This window comes from Rhinolophus sinicus, linkage group LG14 (genome assembly GCF_036562045.2).
Source record: "Rhinolophus sinicus isolate RSC01 linkage group LG14, ASM3656204v1, whole genome shotgun sequence".
Taxonomy (NCBI): Eukaryota; Metazoa; Chordata; class Mammalia; order Chiroptera; family Rhinolophidae; genus Rhinolophus; species Rhinolophus sinicus.
In genome coordinates this window covers 45671-69252 of record NC_133763.1, presented here as the reverse complement: position 1 = coordinate 69252, position 23582 = coordinate 45671, and the positions used below count along the sequence as shown (strand labels likewise).

General features: G+C 37.1%; 2 protein-coding genes across 4 annotated transcripts in view; both read right to left on the bottom strand.

Moving 5' to 3' along the window:
* LG14H8orf88 (linkage group 14 C8orf88 homolog) overlaps positions 1–20957 on the bottom strand; it is a 37724-nt gene extending 16767 nt beyond the window's left edge. For 2 of the 3 annotated variants that reach the window (XM_074318760.1, XM_019726240.2), the window contains exons 1-4: positions 19653–20957; positions 13117–15320; positions 6452–6550; positions 3778–3851 (exon numbers count right to left, since the gene is read on the bottom strand). In XM_074318760.1, the coding sequence (XP_074174861.1) occupies positions 3778–3851; positions 6452–6524 (147 nt within the window). In that variant the 5' untranslated portion in view covers positions 6525–6550; positions 13117–15320; positions 19653–20957. Of the gene's footprint in view, positions 1–3777; positions 3852–6451; positions 6551–13014; positions 15321–19652 lie in introns of those variants that run through there. The other variant, XM_074318761.1, reaches the window with a different exon arrangement.
* An 88-nt stretch (positions 20958–21045) lies between these two features.
* The window catches only part of PIP4P2 (phosphatidylinositol-4,5-bisphosphate 4-phosphatase 2), a 34206-nt gene continuing 31669 nt past the window's right edge, over positions 21046–23582 (bottom strand). The window contains exons 6-7 of the mRNA XM_019726235.2: positions 23437–23527; positions 21046–22611 (exon numbers count right to left, since the gene is read on the bottom strand). Of these exons, the coding sequence (XP_019581794.1) occupies positions 22468–22611; positions 23437–23527 (235 nt within the window). The 3' untranslated portion in view covers positions 21046–22467. The remainder of the gene's footprint in view (positions 22612–23436; positions 23528–23582) is intronic.

The window sequence follows — 23582 nt, the reverse complement described above, 5'->3', positions numbered from 1 at the left end:
TTCCATAAAATCAGGAAAAGGACAAGGATGCCCACTCTTGCCACTGTTATTCAACATACTACTGGAAACCCTGTCCAGAGCATTTAAGCAAGTAGAAGAAATAAAGACATCCAAATTGGAAAGGAAGAAGTAAAACTGTCACTATTTGCAAATGACATTATTTTATATATAAAAAACCCTAAAGACTCTCCAAAAAAGACTATTAGAAATAATATACAAATACAGTAAAGTTGCAGAATACAAAAATCAAGATTCAAAAATCATGTTTCTATATACTAACAACAAACTATCAGAAAGAGAAATGAAGAAAACAATCCCACTTATAATAGCAACAAAAATAATAAAATAGGAATAAATTTACAAAACATTGCCAAAAAAAACTGAAGATGACACAAAGAAATGGGAAGATATGCCATGCTCATGGACAGGAGGAATTAACATTATTAACACGTCCATTACTACCCAAAGCAATTTACAGATTCAATGTAATCCCTATCAAAATCCCAATGGCATTTTTCACAGAAATAGAACAAAATCATCCTCAAATTTGTATAGAACCACAAAAGGCCCCAAACATCCAAAACAATCCTGAGGAAAAAAAGAACAAAGCCACAGGTAGGTATCACACGCCCCAATTTAAAACTATACTACAAAACCACAGTAATCAAAACAGTGTAGTATAGACAGAAAAACACACAGACCAATGGGACAGAATTGAGCCCAGAGATAAACCCATACATATATAGGCAACTAATTTATGACAAAGGAGCCGAGAACATACAGTGAAGAAAGGAAAGGCTCTTCAATAAACAGTCAAAACCAGACAGCCATATGCAAAAGCGTGAAACTAGACCGCTACTTTACAATATAACACAAAAATTAACTCAAAATAGATTAAAGACTCGAATGTAAGTTCTAAAACAATAAAATACATAGAAGAAAACATAGGCTCTAAGCTTCTGGACATTGGTCTCTGTGGTGTTTTTTTGTGAATCTGTCTGCAAAAGCAAGGGAAACAAAACAAAAATAAATAAAACTACATCAAACTAAAGAGCTTCTGCACAGCAAAGGACACCATCAACCAAACAAAAAGACAACCAACCAAATGGGAGAAGATATTTGCAAATGATACTTCTGATGAGTGCTGAATATCCAAAATAGAGAGAGAATTCATACAACTCAACAACAAAAACAAACTATCTGAATACAAAATGGGCAGAGGATCTGAATAAACATTTTTCCAAGAAGACATACAGATGGCCTACAGGCATATGAAAAGATGTTCAACATCATTAATTGTTAGGGAAATGCAAATCAAAACAGCAATGAGATATCACCTCACACCTTTAGATTGTCTATGGTAAAAAAAACCAAAAACAAGAAATGACCAGTGTTAGAGACGATATGGAGAAAAAGGAACCCTCATGCACTATTGGGATTGTACATTAGTATAGTTCCTATGATACAGTATGGAAGTTCCTTAAAAATTTAAGGATAGAACTATCATACAATTCATCATCAATTCCTCTTTTGGGTAGTTATACAAAAAAAATATGAGAACACTAATTCATAAAGATACATCCACCCTTGTGTTCACTGCAGCATTATTTACAATAGCCAAGATATGGAAGCAACCTAAGTGTCCATCAATGGATGAATGGATAAGAGAGGGTATACATACATACACACACACACACACACACACACAATGAAATATTACTCATTCATAAAACAGGTGAAATATTCATTTTTCGACAGCATGGATGGATCTTGAGGGTATTATGAAAAGTGTAATAAGTCAAGACGGAAAAGGACAAAAACCATAGCATGTCACTCACATGTGGAATATAAACAAAAAGTAACAAATTCACAAAACAAAAACAATACTCAAAGACAACAGAATGGTGGTTATCAGAGGGGAAAGGGGTAGAAGGAGGAAGAATTGTGTAAAGGGGTCAAATATACTGTAACCAAAGGAAACCAGACTCTTGATGGCGAGCACACAATAGAATATACAGATACCAAATTATAATATTGTATACCTGAAATTTATATAATGTTATTAAGCAATATTACCATAATAAATTTTTTTAAAAGATTTAAGACTTCTGAACTGAAACACCACAAATAACAAACAAATCTCTGGACCTATTCTCAGGACATAAAATATTTGCTGTGCATGTAAGAATCCAGAATATATTGTAAAAGAATATAAAAAAAGAAGAAAAAGAACATAAGAAAAGTGGACAGATTGTATGAATTAGCAGTTTATGGAAGAGAAAATCCAAATGGCCAAATTAAACATAAGATGCTCCACTTCACAAGTAATAGAGAATTAAACTTTTAAACCAACAAAAAGATATGATTTCTCAAAAATTAAATAAGAAAACAATTTACAGTGTGACAATAACAAAGTAAGAGTATAGAAAAATCAGAACCCTCATGCATTGCTCATATGAATCACACTGGAGAATAATTTGGCAGTACTTAATGCTGACAATTACCTTTTAACATAGCAATTCTACTGCAGTTTTATAACTGTATAAAATATAACACATACATGGATTTCTGTTGTAGCATTTATTATAAAACAAAAGCAAGAACCACGCCCAGCAGTAGAAAATGCAAAAACGTGGTATATTAATATATAGAAAATATTTCCCTGTATCAGCACATATGGAACAACTACATTCACTTGAATAGTTGCCTGCTCTCCATCTATGAACATACTTATGATTGTGCAAGCATAATCTATTTCTGGAAGTATCTAGGTAAGAAATTGGTACAATGGCTACATCTGGTTAGAAGTGACAGGAATAGAGATTGGAGGGAAACTTTTCACTAAATGCCATTTTTGTATGTTTTGAGTATTAAACTTCGTTGTTATTTTACTTATTTGAAAAATTAAAGTAGAATTTTTAAAATATAAACCTAAAGGTGAAAAAATAATTATAAAAAAATGTGGATATAATACCATTTGTATAAAATTGTAAACCAGTTAAAACAATTCTATTTGTTATAGAAAATGTATCAATATACTCATGGAGGGCTGGCCCGGTGGCTCAGGAGGTTGGAGCGCCATGCTCAAGGCCGCCGGTTAGATTCCCACATAGGCCAGTGACCTACAGCTAAGATTGTGAACAGCAGTTCTCCCTGGAGCTGGGCTACCGTGAGCAACCGCAGGTTGCTGTGTGCTGCCGTGGGCTACCGTGTTCTGTCATGAGTGGGCAGTGACCAGCATGAGTGGCTGGCAGCCATTGTGAGCGGCCAGCAGCCAGCGAGAGCTGCTGTGAGTTACTGGTGACCGACTGCCTCAGCTGGAAGAACACAAGGCTCATAATACCAGCATGGGCCAGGGAGCTGTGTCCTACACAACTAGACTGAGAAACTAGACTGAGGCTTGAACTGGAGGGGAGGGAGGTGAAAGAAAGGGGGGGGAAGAAAAAAAAATATATATATGGAAACCATAACATTGAGGACAGTTATCTTGGAGAAAGGTAGGAAAGGGTTGGTGGAGGGCTATATGGGGGTTTTAAGTTTATCTGTAAGGTTTTTAAAATTTGCTAAAACAAATATAGCAAAATGTTTAGATTTGAAAATGGTGGGCAACAGGTATGATTAGTGTTTTATTCTCTTTAATATATGCTTGGAACATATCATAAAGTTTTTTTAAAAATACATAAAGTACTTAGCATAGTAAAGGCACACAACAGCCATCTATCAAATGTTACTTTCCAGCCTGCAATGCTGCAGTTTATTATAATTTCTAAGACTTACTCTGCTACCTCCACTTTGTAAGTACTGAGTGTTGCACGGATATTCATTCTGAAAGTCGAAAGGGAATACTACTCCTGTTAGGAGAGAAAAAAAGAAAACTATTTTATATATCCACGTCTTCAATAAATGATATAATATCACCTAAAAACCTTAATTATCCATGATATTCTAGACACTGTTTTATAATGTTTTTCTGACAGTTCAGTTATTCAGTACTATGAAATGTCAGCAACTGTGTTAGGAGATGGGTATGTGAAAAAAAAGTTCAGAGATAAATGAGTTTGCAACCTATTTTAAAATACAAGCTCATAAATAATGACTATAATAAAAATAAGTTATATGAGAGGAACACAGAAAATGGTAGGAGACAGCTAAGTGGGCTCTGGGGTACCAAGGAAGGCCTCACAGAATGAAATATTTAAATCTGGGTCTTAAAAAAGATTTCTTTACAGACATGAGGTAGATTTGGGTATGGAAGTATGTTCAGAAAAGCCAAAATTAATTTCAGATTTACTACACTTTGCCTAATAAAACCCTACTCTTGTATGGATTTTAAAATGATATAATTTAATGAGAGGTAGGGACTATCAGCCCACCCCCATTAACCCCTGTAACAAGTTTGGAAGAAAAAAATCAGTGAAAAACGTACTCTGTACAGATGAGGGAGGGAGAGGTTGGGTAAAAAGGGAGGTGACAGAAAGGAGCTGCTGACAGCTGCTTTATATCCTTCCCTTTAGGATAAAATCAGAGATTTGACCCCACACAACAGCTTCTTCAGCACACCAGAGGGATATGCCATCTGCATTGCTAAGCTGAGATCCAAAAGATCCATGAAATTTGTCCTAAGTCACAGCAATCTTCAAAGGAAACATTACCAAAGTGGAGACAATCTTCCTTGTAGGAACCAAGGATGGGAGAACAATGGGGGACTGAGGAATTCGTACCATTTCTATCTTTTCAGCTTCACATTTGAACCCAAGAAAATAACTATTTTTTCCTTTTTCAAAGTAAGCCATTATTTAGTTGGAGACATGGACTAGAGACCGTAAATAGGAAACACTCGTGCGTGCGTGTGTGCGTGCGTGTGTCTGTGTGCCTTTCTCTCTCTGTCTCTTTCTCTCTACCTATCTATACCGGTGGTGCCAAAAAAAATGTATACACATTTTAAGAGACGTTATCTATGTATTAGGTTTTGAAGCTGAATTGAATTACAGTAGCAATGTGTAGTATGACGTTTGCTCAAAAGATGGCATTAATCAAATGAATAGCGTCACCATGCGACAGGCAGGACAGTCAAAGAAAATGGCGAAAGGACAGTCAAAGAAAATGGTGGAAGCACAGTTGTTCAAGGAGCGAAAGACCACTCTGAAGTGATATTTGAAACTCAAGAATATTGTAGAAGTACAATGGAGGTGTGAGTATGCAACAGAACCTCCAACACACCTACCGTGTTTCCCCAAAAGTAAGACCTAGCCAGACAATCAGCTCTAATGCGTCTTTTGGAGCAAAAATTAATATAAAACCTAGTCTTAATTTACTATAAGACCGGGTTATAAAATAATATAATATAACATAATATATATAATTATAATAAATATAACATAATATAAAATTATAAACATAAGACTGGGTCTTATATTAATTTTTGCTCCAAAAGACACATTAGAACTGATTGTCTAGCTAGGTCTTATTTTCGGGGAAACGGTAACAACTGCTGGCATTGGTGATAAGTTTGAAATGCATGGTATTATGTGTGATGTGCACAAGGGAAGATCCGGGAGGCAACAAATCCTGCTTCTTCTGCTATGGTGTTAGAATAGTTTACACACTCATAGCAGAAGTCTGCCAAACAATGTTTGCTATAATCAGAAGTGTCTGGACACTGATGGTAACCACTTTGAGTATCTCTTGTAATTGCAAAAATCAAATGTGACTTGTATTCATCTTTTGTTAGCGCTATCTTTTGAGTATTACAATTTTAATATAGCTCTTTCCTTTCTTAAAAAGTGTATACATTTTTTTAGCACCCTCTGTATCAATGTACCTATATGTATGTATATGTACATATACATAGATATATATCTCCTAAATTAGAATGTAGAAGCCTTTCTGGCAACAACTAATATAAAGAATAAAATGGTTAATATCCCAATTTAGGAATTAAATACCAAGTATGTCAAAAATTTGTTCAAAAGGTCAGATTTACGTGCAAAGAAAAATTTTCAATTTTAGACATATTGTTTAGATTTCCTGAAAAATTAACTATATGCTCCAACTCAAGCACAGCCCTACCTGTAAGTGTTGTTTTGTACTAATCTTGGTTGTTGTTGTTTTTTTTGCAGTTAGGTATATTTTTTTAAAAGGGTAATTCTCTTTCCAGCATGACTGTTCCACAGTGATCTTAATCACAGGGCACAATTTGTATTGAGAGTATCGATCTGAACAGAAGCCAGTTAACCATAAAAATGAGACAAAAAAATACAAAAAGTTGCTCTCAGGTCAGAGCTATTATTTCTTTGGTACTATTTTTATATTCTGCCCATGACATTATTTATTTTATGTTATTTCTTTAAATATCAACCATGAACAATTACTTTCTATATTATTTAGCCTTTAAAATACTAATTAGCCATTAACCAATTAATATTTAACGATATGCACCCTTTGTACTCACCAGGGGGGGAAGTCAGATGGCGAGCAGGTCTTGCTGGTTGAAGCGGTTTGCCAATCAATTTTTTGGTTTCCATTATCACAAAGACCTTGAGGTTCCATACTGTAGGAGGGAAAAATACATGTTTATGTTTTAGACAAAATAATCAAGATGCTTTATAGACATACAAATAACCACAACATGCATTTGGAGATAACCTATTTTATAAGTTCAGACACAAAACACAAACAAAAATGGAAGCATTTAAAATAAAATAAGATACAACAACCTTAGACCCCTGTATAGCATCTATCACAACTGAACATTCCCTCTTGAAAACATTTTCCTCCCTTTACTTCCCTGTTTTCTTTTGGTTTGTTTCCGATTTTTTAATTGCCTCTCCTAATTTCCTTAGCTGTTTCCTCTTCTTAACTTCAATTAAATTTAGGAATTCTTCCAAATGTGGCTTTGGTTCTCTTAGCTAACCTCATCTATTCTCATTATTGCAACTACCTATCTACATGATATATCCAGCGTCTACCTCTTTTATTTTGCTTAATTTTCTAATTATCCAAGAATATTTCCATTTATATCTTATAACAGGCACCTCAAATCCAACATATTCAAAATTGAATTCATTGCTTTGACTCCAAAGATGTCCCTCCTGCTGTTCCCCTTAAGGTCATCATCCCCTCCCTCAGACCACCCTTGGTTATAGACACCTTCAATTTGACATTCAAAATTAGAGCCCCACCGCATAATCACTCTCTGCTTCCTGTCCAGTCTTCTTCCAGAATCTCTCTCTTAAATCTGTTTCCTGTACTCCCACCACTACTCTTTTAGTTCCGTCCTCGTATTAATTCATCTCCCTGATCACCCAGTCTGATGTAAATACTTCCTCCAGCTGTGTTTCCTGGACATATTCCATGTCCACATAGTGGAATTCAGAGAAGACTGAACTATACTATGATGGCTCATTTATTTGTCTTCCATTTATTTGCCTCACTTTTAGGTAAAAGTGAGGAATAGGTTTTTCTTAAAATGAGCAAATGAGTGAATACAGCCTCTTTTCCCCAAACTATGAACCCTGTATTTACACACACCTGCTTAAGCTTCAGTTCCTCACCCATCCTGGCTGACTAGTACATAATAGAAACAGGAGCCAACATCCAGGTGTCACGCACAGCAAACCATTTGCCTAAGTTACATTTTTAATATTCACAACAACTCTATAAATTAGGCACTGTTAATAGTTAGAGCTCAGGTGTCAGGTCAGCCTACCTGGGTTCATAGTATGGCCCCACCACCCAGTTATATAACTGGAAAACAGCCTCCACCCACTAGATTTGATGTGAAGACTGAATAAGATAATCGGTATGAAGCACCAGCACAATGCTGGGCACACAGTAAGCATTCGATAAATGTTAGCTGTATTTTTTTATTCTATTTTTAGGTAAGACTTAGAGAAATTAGGTAATTTGCCCAAGGTCATGAGTCAAGGAAGTGATAGCTTTGCCCATGCCCATGTTTGCAGCCAGCACCTTACAATCAAGCAAGCCTCAACCTCTCTTTTCATGCCCCCCCCACCAAGCAGAAGTACCCAAATTCTGGTTAAGTACCCTATGTGCTCAGGAAGCACCCCGTATTGTCCTGCAATGTGGTACTTACTGCATTAGCTGCGATTCGCTATCACCTGACTATTAAACTATAGCTCTATCACTCAGGCATATCTCCAATGTCTACCACACAGTGTGTGATATAGAGTGCATGTTCAGTAAATTGTTTAATTCAGAAATATTGTTTTGCTTTATCATATAGCTGTACATTCAGGAGCTCTGTCTGGAGTTTCCTCACTCTCCCCACTGCTCATCTCCCACACTGCCATTCATCCTTCAAGACCAAAGTCAAGTTTTTGCTACTTCCTTGGAAAATATCCTCAACAATGATATTAAATAAAATAGTTCACATAGTTTTCTAGTTTCTAATGAATAGTTGATAGTAAAATAATAAAACAACGATTTGACTTAGAGCTGAACTACGCCCTCCACAACTAGACTGAAAAAACGATGACTTGACATGAAGCTGATAGTCCTGGAAAAACACACTGTTCCCCAATATTCCCCAATTAAAAAAAACAAAAACCTGTAAAGTGCAATAAAACGAGGTATGCCTGAACATGCCAATTTGATTAAAGTGGATTAGCTGAGGTAAAAAAAAACAAACCTCATTTATCTTTATACCCTAAACCTGCAACACAGTTTTATTAAATAAATCTGAAAATTTAAATACCTCCTAAACATAACCAAAATCTTCTGATACCTGAATGGGACACAGCTTTTCAAATTTTGATGCCTATTAAGACAAAGTCAAAAGTAAAACCCAACAGGACTTTGCACCACCTTATCCAGAAGGAATTAGAACTATAAGCAGATCTTAATGCAGATCTTAATGATCTTAAGCAGATCATTAGTCTGTGACTGTTTACATAAATATACGATAGGGTCCATGACTGCCTTTTAGCTCCAAAGAAATGCTTTCCTATATTTAAAAATGCCTTCAGACATAATTCAAATGTTAAAATCATAAATGTATAAACAACCTCTCAAAGTTAGCAATGATAAATAAGCACAAAGTAGTTACTTCTTCCTGAAGTTTACACATAAATAAGCCAGTACTCCAAGTTAACACCTATCTATTTTTGTAATGTGTGGTAACTAGTGTTTGAACATGGCTACTAACAACGTTCTAAACAAAAGCAATCCTGTCTGTATTTACTGGCAATACAACTTTGATGTAATAGGAAACAAAAAAGTTATAAGCATAACTAGCAAAAAATACTTCAAATATTTCTTGAATACTTTCTATGTGGAAGGGAGTATTTGAAACGAGAACTAGAAAACAATCTAATATTGCATAATTTAATGTCTGTCCTAGCCATTTTAATTAGGGCCATAATACTAGTATGTATTATAGTAATTTTCCATCCTGTTCCTCATGAAACTAATGAATCTGAATACAATAGAGTACTTGGGCACACACTTTCTTGTTTTTCATTGCACAGCTTAAATTGAGTTGTTAGGTTGTAAAGTCTTCTCCAGTTGCTGCAATGCAAACCCACAGTATTCAAATCAGGGATTTTCAAAAGTTGGGGCAGGGGCGGGGCAATGTCACAAAACTATTATGTGATTTTGCAACACAATTTAAAAAAAAAAAAAAAAAAAACTTTATTACCACCTATCCTTTCAATTTATAAAGTAGGAAAACGACAGCAAAGGCTCCAGATATATAAATCCATAACATTTTGGGAAATCGGAAAAGATGATGCCATACGGTACTCTAAATTTTTTCTTAAGTAAACTGTGCCTGCATAGAGACACCGACATTATATGGAATAAGTCTGGGATGTATACAACATAATAGCATTATGTCTTAAAACGTGTTATTAGTAGGAAAGACAAGCATTTTTAAGAAGTAATTATTATTGTAAAACTGATACACAGGATCATAATCTATGAAGGACAGGACTCCACCAACTAAAGCCTAATTCTCCATTTAGGTTAAAAAATAAACACTTAACTATAAAGTCAGTATATGAAACAACTTCAGTCTTAAACTCACTGAAGCCAGAGTTCCAATAGTTTCCTTTGACACTACTGGTATTACTGAGGGTAGGCATTTAGGAGGTCTGACAATGAAGTTTGCTAACTTGTTGCAACGATGTTGCTAACCTTTTCTGATACCAGAGGGATTATTCATTATGAATTTGTACCAACTGGACAAAAAGTTAACCAAGTTTACTATTTGGAAGTGCTGAAAAGGCTGTGTGGAAAACCTAGACCTGAACTTTTTTTCCAACAATTCATGGCTCTTGCATCATGACAATGCACCAGCTTACACGGCACTGTCTGTGAGGGCGTTTTAAGCCAGTAAACAAATAACTGTATTGGAACACCCTCCCTATTCACCTCATCTGGCCCCCAATGACTTATTTACCCGAATATAAATGAAATATTGAAAAAACTACATTTTGATGACCTTCAGGACATCAAGAGTAATACAATGATAGCTCTGATGGCCATTCCAGAAAAAGTTCCAAAATGGCTTTGAAGGGTGGACTAGGCGCTGGCGTTGGTGCATAGCTTCCCAAGGGGTGTGCTTTGAAGGTGACCACAGTGATATTCAACAATGAGGTATGTAGCACTTTTTCTAGGATGAGTTAGCAAACTTAATTTTCCAACCTCCTATGTCAACTGTTACAAAGGACAACAGCTGCAAAAGATACAGAATACCACCTACAACATTGGGTAGTAAGTAGTGGACCTGTCATAAAGTTGTCTTTTAAAATGTAAATATATAGTTTTATGGTATAAATACTTTTTAAAGGACATTGCGATCCAATGTCTCAAAAAATTCAATCTGTTAATAAATGCTGAGAAATGGTTACTGAATAGTTTTTTTTCAAATTTACACATATTCAACAAATCATCTTAAAAGACTGAGTAGTATGAATAGAATATTGGTCTACAAGTTAGGAAAACCTAAGTGTAGTTGCTATTCTACATCTAGCAATACTAACTATATTAGGTTCCTTTTCTGTTTAAAATAATAAATCTAACTAAACATGAATACTAACAACCTACTGATTCTGAAATTAGAAAGTAATCTAGAATTTTCTAAAATGTAGTACAGTAATAAGCACATGCTGACCAACTGGGGCACAATCTTATTACACATACCACTTTTTTCATTAAAACTCTGTTCTTTTTAGGTCCTATTACATGCTAAATGTTTTACATATACGTATTGTCTCATTTATTTTTGAGCAATACATTAACTGCTATAGAAAATCAGTATTAGTCACTTTACAAATCAGAAACCTGAGACTCAGAAAAATAAGAGAGATGTTGAAGTTCACACCGTTAATAACTGGTACAAACGAGGATTTGATTATATAGTTCATGCCCTCATCTGTAAAGTTGGCTAACTAAAAGTCAGTAAAAGACAGACATCTGTGTGGACATTTCTTGTATAGTTAAAAAACTATGAGTAAGGACATTTATGTAAAAAGCCTTCCTGAATAAACTGCTATGTTCTAATTAATAACTGCCATTTTCTCATTTTACCATTTTTCTGAGAATACTAAATCAATTATGAGATTATGCTTTCTTCATTCTGTAGACATGGTACACGGCCATACTAATCATAAATCACAACATAAATATACCATGTAGTGTATTTAAAAGCTGTGTACCATACTTAAAATTTCCAAATTAAAATTATATATTTCTTTATAAACTGCTAATGGTTCTGCTGCAATTAAGAAATAAGATCATATAAAAGCAAAGAAATAAACTGAGAGACGTGAAAATACCAGGCTTTCATCTGCCTCATGTATATTTCCCACATGATAACCAGATAAGATTTAATCTCAATTTTCAACCTCAAAATACTACTTTTACAAAGTTAGGATTCCCTGAAACGAAATGTTGCTTGTAAGTCAACAACATATACAGGCAGACCTCAGAGATACTGCAAGTTCAGTTCCAGACAATCTTAATAAAGCTAGTGTCCCAGTAAAGTGAGTTACAATCTTTTTGCTGGTGAGGGTCTCGCCTTCAATTTGTAAATAAAAGCAACCCCTGTGGAGTGCAATAAAGTGAGGCGCAATAAAACGAGGTCTGCCTGAAGCAATAAACTGATAGATGAAAAGTAACATAATGAAAATATAGAGGAGTTAAGGGATAAACCAATTATGACCTAGGTGATGAGAGACATTTCATAGAATCACGTTGCTATCAAGAAAAATTAAAACTAAAGTATCAAAAAGTTTTAAGCCTAGAGTGTTCCATGATATTTTCCATTTCATACCCTCTCTTTACCACTGACCAAAAAAAATTTTTTTCTCTGTGAACCATCTTTCAATACAAAATTTAACATTTACGTTGCATAAAATTGTCCAGGTGCTTGTGGTTATCGTAACTGTCCATTTACATTTTTTACAATAGCCTAAAATACCAATAATTAAAAACTTTTGATACAAATATCGAATCATTATGTTGTACATCGGAAACTAATGTTGCATGTCTATTTTTTTTTTAAATGGCATACCCTTATATCTTCACTAACCATTTCATTTTCTTCTGTGACTTGACCATACATGGTTTTGGGTTCTTTTTAAGTAATGGGTTTTCTTGATTATATGATTTCATATAATTAGATATTACTTTGTTGTTTACTTTATTAGTAATAAAAATAACTACAGTAATGTTTAAAAAAACAGGGGAAAAAAACTTTTGCCCAAAATTAGTGATGATGTAAGAGCACGGGAAACAAAAAAGCTTCCCACTATCTCACCACCTGGGACCCGGTCCTGGGACAGTGGGCGCTGTGTGCCTACTCCTGGGTTTTGTGTGGTGGTGGTTTTAATATCCCCTCAGCAGCAACTGGGCAGTCATTCAAAGTTCCCCTCGCCGGGCTTTCAGCTCTAGCCACCTCCCTCTCCTTCCGACGGCCTCGGTCCCTTCGCCTCCACCACGCACCCTGGGACCCTGACTTGTCGCGCCGGGTCCCAACGCTTCTCTCCTCACCTCAGCTTCCCGCGTCCGCCCGCGGAGACGGCACCCAGACGCCTCCTCACACCCCGGGTCGGATCGTTGGCCCCAGCATGGCTCGTTCTCCCCAGCACTTACCGCCTCAGGGTCCGGAAGACTCGGGGCATCGGCGTCGCCGCGCTCACCTCAGACACAGAGGTTGAGCGCCCTGCAGCCCGTCGGGGAACGGCCTCGGCAGCGCGTCGGCTCGAGGCCAGGAGCGGCAGAGGCAGCTCGCGGTGCGCGTGGGCGGGGCCGAGGGCGGCTCGCGGGGCGCATGGGCGGGGCAGAGGGCGGCTCGCGGTGTGCGTGGGCGGGGCCGAGGACGGCTCGCGGGGCGCGTGGGCGGGGCCGAGGGCGGCTCGCGGGGCGCATGGGCGGGGCCGAGGGCGGCTCGCGGGGCACGTGGGCGGGGCCGAGGGCGGCTCGCGGAGCGCATGGGCGGGGCCGAGGACGGCTCGCGGGGCACGTGGGCGGGGCCGAGGACGGCTCGCGGGGCCGAGGACAACTAGGGGGAGGCGGGCGCGGACGTTAAACTGGCGGCACGCGCTTCCCGGGTGTGCTGAGCGCGCTGCGCGGGTGGCGGCGTCTCCGACGTGCAGACAGGCCCACCCGGCGAGTGGCACGCACGCGGAACAGCTTCGGGGCCCCAGGCGCAACATTACCTGCCCGCGGCCGCCCGCGCGCTGATGCCCGGTCCCTCCTGTCTGAGCGGCGGCGGCCCCAACTGCCCCGCCCGAAGAGTCTAGTGGGAGCTGGGATGCGGGCTGTCAGGAATAGAAACATGAGGCAAATCCCTCATCTCACACCGATTCCCGTCCTGAAAGGAGCCATATTAGTCGAAGCAAATGCATCCGAATCCGAACGCTTTATTTTCTGTCTTCTCTGTTAGTCGTTTATTCATGTCTTCACCATCACCTTTGTTTCCTCTGGTGCAGCACTTCTGCGGTGGGGGCCGTCCGCGGTAGGCAGGGCTGTTCGTGCCATCCCCAGGGCTAGTAAACAATTCCACTGGAACAGACTTGGGGTGGGGGGGGGTCTCGGTGCAAGGAATGCCCAAAGTGACCCTGAGGCCTAGAATGTCAGGGGGTTGTTGCCCTTGCGGAGAAGACGGCTGGACGGAGGGGCATGTGAAGGGAGGGAGAGGCATGGAGTAGCTGGAGTCGGAGAAACAGTACTGGGAAATGAAACGGGGGCAGTGGACATGAATCAAATTTTGGATCGTTTATAGTTTGTCCTTTTTAAAAATTTGAAAGATCATTGTGACAGTGTGAAAGGTAGGTTTTGGGGTAAGGAATCGCAATATTAAACAGGGCACAAGAAGGCTTCCGGTAACTCCAGTAAGACAATAATGATATCTGGGTAAGTTGTGAAGAGGGGACAGATCTGAGATGTTGCTGATGTGAAATCAACGGTTTGGTGTCAGACTGGATGGAAGGGGTGAATCAGAAGAGAATCTCAGGTGATTCTCGGATTTCTGAGTTAGGAGAACAAGTGAGTAGCTGGTAGTGACATAAGGTAGGGAATATAGGAGGCAGAACAGGTTTGGGGAAGGAAATGATGAGTTCATTTTGGGAATTGTAAATGAGATTATACTAGGATATTTAAATTGAGGTTTCCAAACAGCTATTTTATGTACACACACACACAGAAAATACATACCCATACGTATATATCATATACATATACATGTATGTCATAGGCATATTATAAACTGCAACATAAGGAAAGAGATGCTGATTAACAAAATTTACACATTCAAAAAAGAAGTATTTAGAAAGAGAACTCAGAAGGCAAGTAACCTCCAAAGAAGATTGTGTAAATGTAAAAAAAGCTTGTCTACAAAGGAATAACTGAAGACTGACGGAATGCCTCTCTGAAAACGGATCATCTAAACCAGGAATGAAGGCTGATGTAGAATAAGAAAAAACCATTTAGCTGAAGGGAACTCTAGGTATGAATGCCTTCTGGTAAGGAAAAACAAAGTTTAGTATATTTCAGAAACTTACGTAAGACCAGTGTGGCCGTGCTATAGAGAGCAAGAAAATGTTGAAGATGAGTTTGGAGAAATGAGTAAAACTGAAATCCTACAGTGTTTTGCAGGCTCCAGTAGGGAGTGTGAACTTTATTCTGAGAGCAATGGGAAGCAGTAACGGGTTTAAGTGCGGCAGTAATATGATAGTACTTACTGTTTCAAAGGTGTGGTCTCACAAGCACTTCCATGCATAGTCAAGTTATTGCTAGCTGTTAGGGCGTAGAAGTGGTTTCCAGGAAAACTCCTACCTCCAATTGAGACAACTCACCTGGCATCAGAAAATAAAGTGCAGTGTCAGAGGAGGTGTCTGATAAGAACATGCCCTGTACATGAAGCACCAGAAGTCTGTGGAAAATGAGTCAATATATCCTTCCAACACCCAGATGTAGAAAATTGTAAGTGTAGGACTCAGTTCTCATCAATCTACTCAAAATAGAAGTTTTCTTCTTCAAGAATATATTTAACAATCTAACACAATTATATATACAACGTACACTAAAATTATTTTTTATCTTCTAATAAATGAAATCACTAGAACGACAAAAAGTGGGGAAAAATTTTTTTTCAGATCAAACGAAAAACAGTAATCTATTGCTGAGAAAAATTTTAAATAGTAGTAATAAATAGACTCCTAAATGTTTTGGTAAGAAGAATGTTTTGAAGAATGAAGCATATAAGCACATTGAAACTTTTAAAAATTGCTTGTTAATTTGGCAAGAAATATTGGCAGGTACGAGAATAACCTAGAACTCATGATACCTCTCCACAGCAAGAGCTTGACAAGTTCATGAGCGATTTAAAAAGTATTTAAAGTTAATCACACTTCCCAAGAAAACTTGAAATGCCCTGAATTCACAACACATCAGTAAGTCATGATTGATTTCCATCAAATTTAACAAACTAAAAATTGACATGTTTTTACCAAACAAGTTGTGACTGAAGTGAACTTTTCTAAACTTTAAAAAAAAAAAAAAAATTTATTAACAATGCTGAGAAAATATCTATTTATTCTCACAAAGAAAATACATTACAGAACTGTTGTCAGCTGAAGAGGAAACAAATGAAAATATAGGGGTGGTTCAGGCGGTTAAAAATATGTTTATGGGTTTTTGATGTTTGTGGTAATGGTCAGTTTTCTAAATTTGTAATTTGTTGTCACTGCATTGCTTTTCTCATTCTAAGGAAATATTTTTATTTAAAAGTTTGGAGAATGGATTGAGGAAAAGCAAGAGTGGAAATAGGAGTCCCAGTTAGAAGGTTAATAATTCATAATTAAATGTGTCTTATTACTTGTAAGTAGAGGTTTGATTTACAATTATTTTTTTTTAATTAAATTTATTGGGGTGACAATTGTTAGTAAAATTACATAGATTTCAGGTGTACAATTCTGTATTACATCATCTATAAATCCCATTGTGTGTTCATCACCCAGAGTCAGTTCTCCTTCTACAATTATATTTTCATATTTAACTTTACCTTCATAGTACCTTCCACTCAGTTAATAAAACCCTGTATGGGCACAGGTAACACAGACAAACTGGTTTGCCTGCTCTCATGGTATGTAGTGCCTCGTAACAGTGCAGATCCCTGGGTGGTACTACTGGAAGTCTGTGGAGTTGGGAAAAGCTAAAGAGGTAGTATTATGTAGTGTTTACCAAATCACCTTACCCCTCTTCTGCCAGTAGTCAGCTTCTCATTCACATAGCCCAGAAACATTTACAAAGCATTTTATGGAGAATATACATATACACACAGAGATAACCATGGCAATACAGCAATGCATTAAAAGACATAATAGAGATTTAGTTCCATTCAGCTCAGGACAGCAGAAAAAAAACAAAAACGCTTTGAAGGCCTATTATGTGCTGAAGAAGACAAACTGAAATAAGATTCATATGACTGAGGCACAATCAGCAAGAAGAAAACAGCAGTCTAAGAGTACCTATGAACTAATAATTTAAATAGAGGGTAGTATTAGTAGTAGTTAAAAGTATTTACATGGAAAAGAAGTAGTACAACGACAGAAATAATTCTGGCTGGGGGGTGGGAGGGATGGAGGAGAGAAAGGACCATGGAAGGGTTTACAGGGGAGATTATACCTGAGCAAGATTTTCAAGAATAAAAAGTTTACCAACAGATAGGGATATTCATTGCAAGTGGAAGGACGTTTCCAAAGGCATACAGAACTGAAACAATAGTCAATTTTATCAATGGAATTCACTGGTTTGGATTTTAATAAATTTATATTAAAACTACAAGAATCTAAATGAAGGTGTAACAAATATTGTGATGATCACATAGAGAAAAACTTAAACTCTCCTGCTGTTAGTCAGTACGGGCATACCTTGTTTCATTGTGCTGCGCTTTGTTGCATTCTGAAGGTTTGTGGACCCTACATGGAGCAAGTCTATTGGTCCCATTACTTCCAACAGCATTTGCTCACTTCATGTCTTTTTGGTACTTCTCACAATATTTCAATCTTTTTCATTAGTATATTTGTTATGATTATCTTTGAGCATTGATCTTCAGTGTTACTATTATAATTGTTTTGGGGTGTCAAGAACTATACCCATATAGGATGGCAAACAGATAAATGTGGATCTGTTCTGACTGCTCTACCCCCTCTCTCTCCCTTCTCCTTGGTCTTCACCATTCCCTGAGACACAACAATATTGAAATTAGGTCAATTAATAACACTACAATAGCCTTTTAGTGTTCAATTAAAGAAAGAGTTGCATGTCTCACTTTAAATCAAAAGCTAGAAATGATTACACTTGGTGAGGAAGGCATGTAGAAAGCCGAGTTAGGTGAATGCTAGGCCTCTTGCACCAAATAGTGAGCAAACTTGTGAGTAAAAAGGAAAATTTCTTGAACTGCACATACAAATGATAAGAAAGCAAAACTTACTGGTGATGGGGAAACTTTTAGTGGTCTGATAGAGGGTCAAACCAGCCACAACATTCCCTTAAGCCAAAACCTACCTCAGAGGAAGGCCCTGACTCCTCAATTCTATTAAGGTTGAGAGGTGAGGAGCTGCAGAAGAAAAGTATGAAGCTAGCATAGGTTGGTTCATGAGGTTTAAGGAAAGAAGCCATCTCCATAACATAAAAGTGCAAGGTGAAGTAGCAGGTTATCCAGAAGATCTACCTAAGATAATTCAGGAGGGTGGATCTGCACTAAACCACAGATTTGCAATGGAGACAAAACAGCCCTACGTTGGAAGAAGATGCCATCTAGGACTGGCTTCAAAGTTTCAGAGGACAGACTGGTTCTTGTTAGCGCCCATGCAGCTGGTGACTTGAAGTTGAAACCAGTGTTCAATTACTATTCTGAAAATCCTAGGGCTCTTAAGAATTATGCTTAAACTACTCTGCTTATGCTCTACAAATGGAAGAAGAAGCCTGGATAACAATACATCTGTTTACAACATGGTTTACTGAATATTAAGCCTATTTTTGAGACCTATGGCTCAGAAAAAAATTCCTTTCAAAATATGACTGATCCTAAACAAACAAACAAAAAAAATATGACTGCTCCTGGGTCACCCAAGAGCTGGGATGGAGACAGATAATGAGATTAATGTTGTTTTCATACCTGTTAACACAACCCCCATTCTGCAGCCCACGGATCACAGAGCAATTTTGACTTTCAAGTCTTATTATTTAATAAACACATTTTGTAATAATATACATAGTGATTCCTCTGATGGATCCGAGGAAAGTAAATTGAAAACCTTCTGGAAAGGAGTCACCATTCTAGATGCCATTAAGAACATGATTCATGTACAGAGATCAAAATACCAACATTAGCAGGTGCTCTGAAGAAGCTGATTCCCACCCTCACGGATGACTCTGAGGGTTCAAGACTCAGTGGAGGAAGTGACAGGGGGTGTGGTGGAAACAGCATGAGAACTAGAACTGGAAGGGGAGCCTGAAGGTGTGACTCAATTGCTTCAATCTCATGATAAATCTTTAGTGAATGAGGAGTTGCTTCTTACGGATGAACAAAGAAAGTGGTTTCTTGAGATAGAGTCTACTCCCGGTGAAGAAGCTGTGAAGATCCTTGGAGGGCCAATGAAGGAAGAGTATCACATCAACTCAGCTGATGAAGCAAGGGCAGGGTGTGAGAGACTGACCAATTCTGGAAGAAGTTCTACTGTGGATAAATGCTACTGAACAGCATCGCATGCTACAGAGAAATCGTTCATGAAAGCAAGAGTCAACTAATGTGGAAAACTTCATTGTCATATTTGTAAAAATTGCCACAGCCACCCAACCTTCAGCAGCCACCCTCCTGATCAGTCAGCAGCCATCAACATCGAGGAGAGACCCCCCCACACACCAACAGAAAGATTATAACTTTCTGAAGACTCAGATGATGGTCAGCATGTTTTAGCAATAAATAATTTTTAATATAGATGATGTATTACAGAATTATATACCTGAAATCTATGTAACTTTACCAAGCACTGTCACCCCAATAAACTTTAAAAAAAAAGAATTTTTAATGAAGGTACGTGCATTGTTTTGTAGACATGATGTTACTGTGCACTTAATACACTATAACGGCATAAACATAACAAAAAAATTGTGTGACTTACTTTATTGCAGTGGTCCGGAACCAAACCCGCAATATGTCCAAGGTGTGCCTATAAAAGTTTTCAAAAAGTCATTTGTCTTTTATTATCCAGAGATAACCACTCCTTACATTTTAGTGTTCAATTTTCCTTAGTTTTTTTTCAACACATACACATAAAATCATTTTCAGAATGTGGGTCATACTATACATAATAGATTTATAATCTGACTGCCACAGAATATTTTGTGAACCATTTTTAATTCAACAGGTGAAAAATAACATTTTAAATGACTGCCTATTATTTCATACTCCGAGTATACCATTATTTATTTGACCTATCCAATATTGTTGAATTTGGGGACTTTTTCTTGTTTTTAATTCCTATTATACACAAAAAATGTGATAAACATCACTGCCCATATATATTTGTTCTCTTATCCATAACACCTTTAAGAAAAATTCCTAGAGACAGAATTACTATGTCAAAAAATACTTATGTGTGTGTACTGTCTCATATCCTAAACATTACAAGAATTATGCTTTCATTTTTTGCTCATACGGTAGGTAAAAAAAAATAGTATCTCTTTGTTATAACTTACATTCTTTGATTATTAGTGAATTGAAAAAAAGTAACTTTTTATTACTTATATTTCTTTGGTGAATCGACTTTTCATGCCATTAGTCCCTTCCCGTATTAAAAGATTAAGTCTTTCTACTATCGTGAAAATATATTCACCATTTTTTCTTTTGGCTCTGCTTGTAAATTTTTTTTATGCAGAAGTGTTTTACTTTTTTAATCATACAATCTACCGATCCTTTCCATGTGTGATTTCTGCTTTAGGGTTTTACTTGGAAAATTTTTCCTTAACAAAAAATTGTATAAATATTTACCTGTGTACTCTGTAACAAAAAAGAGTCCAGACCCAAGAACATAAAAGAATTTAACAAACCAATTCATTCACGCATTTGTTCATTCATGTAGCTGATGTGTATAGAGCACATACACATTAGGCACTGCTGTAAATGCTGGAGACAAAGCAGTGAGCAAGATCACCAAGGTTCCTGCTGTCACCGAGTTGTATTCCAAAGGAATATAACCACGCAGCATATGACTTAATGTGGGATTTCAAATTAATAGGAAAGAGTGGGTTATTCAACACACATGCTGTTACAACTAGTTAACCATTAAGAAATAAATTAGATTCGTTTTTCATACAATACTACATCAAGCATATTACAAATGGATATAAAAATCTAAATTTTTAAAATGAAACCATGAAAATACTAGAAAAATAAATGAACATTATATAAAGAAATATAACTGTTCTCAAACATGAAAACTCCTTCACAACAAAAACTCAAGGCAATTTTGGAAATCACATCTTATGTTTTAAAAATGGAATAGAACAAGGTAATTGTTGAACAATAATCTTTATTAATGTATTTTCAAAGGTACACATGATTCTGAACTACTGCATTTATATATTTATCATTTACTCTTTGACGTTTGCATGTATTTTGCTTCAAACTCTATTATGAGTATATTCTTATACTAATCAGGGACATAAATATTTTAAAATATTATTCCTATCCCTGGAATAGCCAATTAATTTCCTCAGATCATCTCATTTTCTAATTCTACATTAAATTCTTTAGAATATTATTTCTCAGCTAAGCAATTTCTGTTTCAAAAGTGCAAATATGGGAAGTGAGAGAGATGATTCCTTAAATCCTGGTGAGTTTTTTGAAAACCATGTGGTTTACTGTCTTTGATCTATTTTCCTGAATAAATTGGGTCATTATGTGACCCAATATATTTGAGAAGAATGGTAATAGTAACTACCTCTAATCTCAACATTTTAGCTAGTGTGAAATGTCACAGGCTCCCTTCACATAATTAGTCCAGAATTATTTCCGTGAGAGAAATTTACCATGATTTAATGAAAAGGAGGGCAACCCAATGTAAATATATCTTTGTTTAAATGGTTAAGTATTATAAAACACGTTATGTAAAATACTTTTTCCAAGCTCTCTAAGGAAATACATACAGCCAATTAACATTCAATTTCATAAATGTAGACCAGAAATTTTATAAGCGGTAAATTAAAAAACAGACAAAAATGGAAGACAAAAGTCCTTTGATCTTTGAGAAAAAAACATTTATCCAACATTATTTTTAACTGTGGACAAATAAATACTTTCAGCCTTGTGTTTTAAATTACTACCAAAATATTGTAGTTTTCTACAACAACAAAAAACAAGAATACAGTATCTAGAAATGGTTTTTATCTGACAGGAATGTCAAGTCTCTGAAAGTACACTCAAATTTTTTTCCTGAATAAGGTCACTATGATCTTAGGTTAAAGTTACAATAAGCACTTCAAGCAAAATGCGTATTGCTTAGATTTTAAAGCAAGCAATTTTGATACCATTTCATTAAAATGTAAGTATAAATGTAAAGCTATTGTAGAAACATTTATAAACACTTCTTGGGAAACTCACAGATCAGCAATTATGGAATAACTAATTTTAAAATAATGAAAGGTGATGTTAGACATAATGCTTGGTGACAAATCCAAAAATACCTTTAAGAGATGTAAAAGAATATAAAGATGCCACTTTATTATTTGGAGCTCGAAAACCTAGCAGCAAAACAAACTATTATTTGCATATAATGTAGTGCAATAAGCATTTGTTCATAAAAGGCTCCCAAAGTCTTGAAAATTCATACATAAACCAGAATGGAATCCATGAGGAGACACAATTTAAAGATGCCCAGAGTAGCTTGTCAGGAACTGCTAGATACTCTCACCTGCTTCGCTTAATCATAAGCAAGCTTATGCAAAACTGTGTTCTGGATAACTCACTCGTATGGCTCCCCAATAACAAGCTCGGATAAGGCAGATCAAACCTAAGAGATAAGCAATTGCCCAAGAAACATAGGTTGCATGAAATCGCCTTGCAAAATCTTGGGTGCCAACCTAAAATAAAAAGCAATACAAAAACAGAAGGTTAGAAATTTAAAAACAATGATCTGTTCAGAGAATATGTGTTGGCTTAAATGTGATTTTCATGAAATATATTTCTGAGACCACAAAGTCCCTATAAAATATGAGTTGGTGTATTTGTTGACTATCGCTGACAGTACAATTTAGTAAGAGGATGCTGCTAGTTATAGTAAGTATAAATGTTACGAAGTAAGCAGAACAACACACTAATACATGTTATCTCAGAAAGGGACTTAATCCATTTAACCCCTTATTGTCATGTGACAGGGCAGGAACACTGCTAATAGTAAGGGATTGACCGGGTGGAAAGAAGGAGCAGAAAGTAAATGGCAGCAAACCAGATCAGCCCCTTCCTGTTTTCCTGGGATAATCGCCTTGCCAACTGCTAAGCTTCAGTCTCCTCTAAAAACCACCCCATGTTGATAATAACCTCTGCTAGACTTGAACAAAGAGAAGAATGGTTTTTCAGGCTTCCATAGCTGCCTGAGCATTGCTTCAGCATTGGCCATGGCCTACCAGGTACCAGGTAATAACAAGTGGCTCTTGGTAAATGGATGGTGAAGTCCCCAATGTCAAGGAGTGGTCCCAAGTCACCAACTGCCCTGGATGGGCAAGCTCCACCAAACACAGCTCCATGGACCGAACCTGAAATTCCCACAGCCCTTCCGAAAGCTTCTGGGCCTGGTGTCCCAGGGAGGCCGCTGTTCCGGGGGCTGAAGGTTGTCCCAGGCCTCCCCATTGACTGTGATAAAGCTGAGAGGAAGGAAGGAATTCTAACAGGGAGGGAGTAATACTCACAGTTAATCCAACGCCAATGAAAACACACATCATTCCAATGGTGATATACGCACAGCAGCGTCTTCGCGGGAGCGCACTGCCCACCGAGGAACTGCAAATTGACAAGAGCAGAGAGACAGTAAGTTTACACAGTGATTTCCATTTCA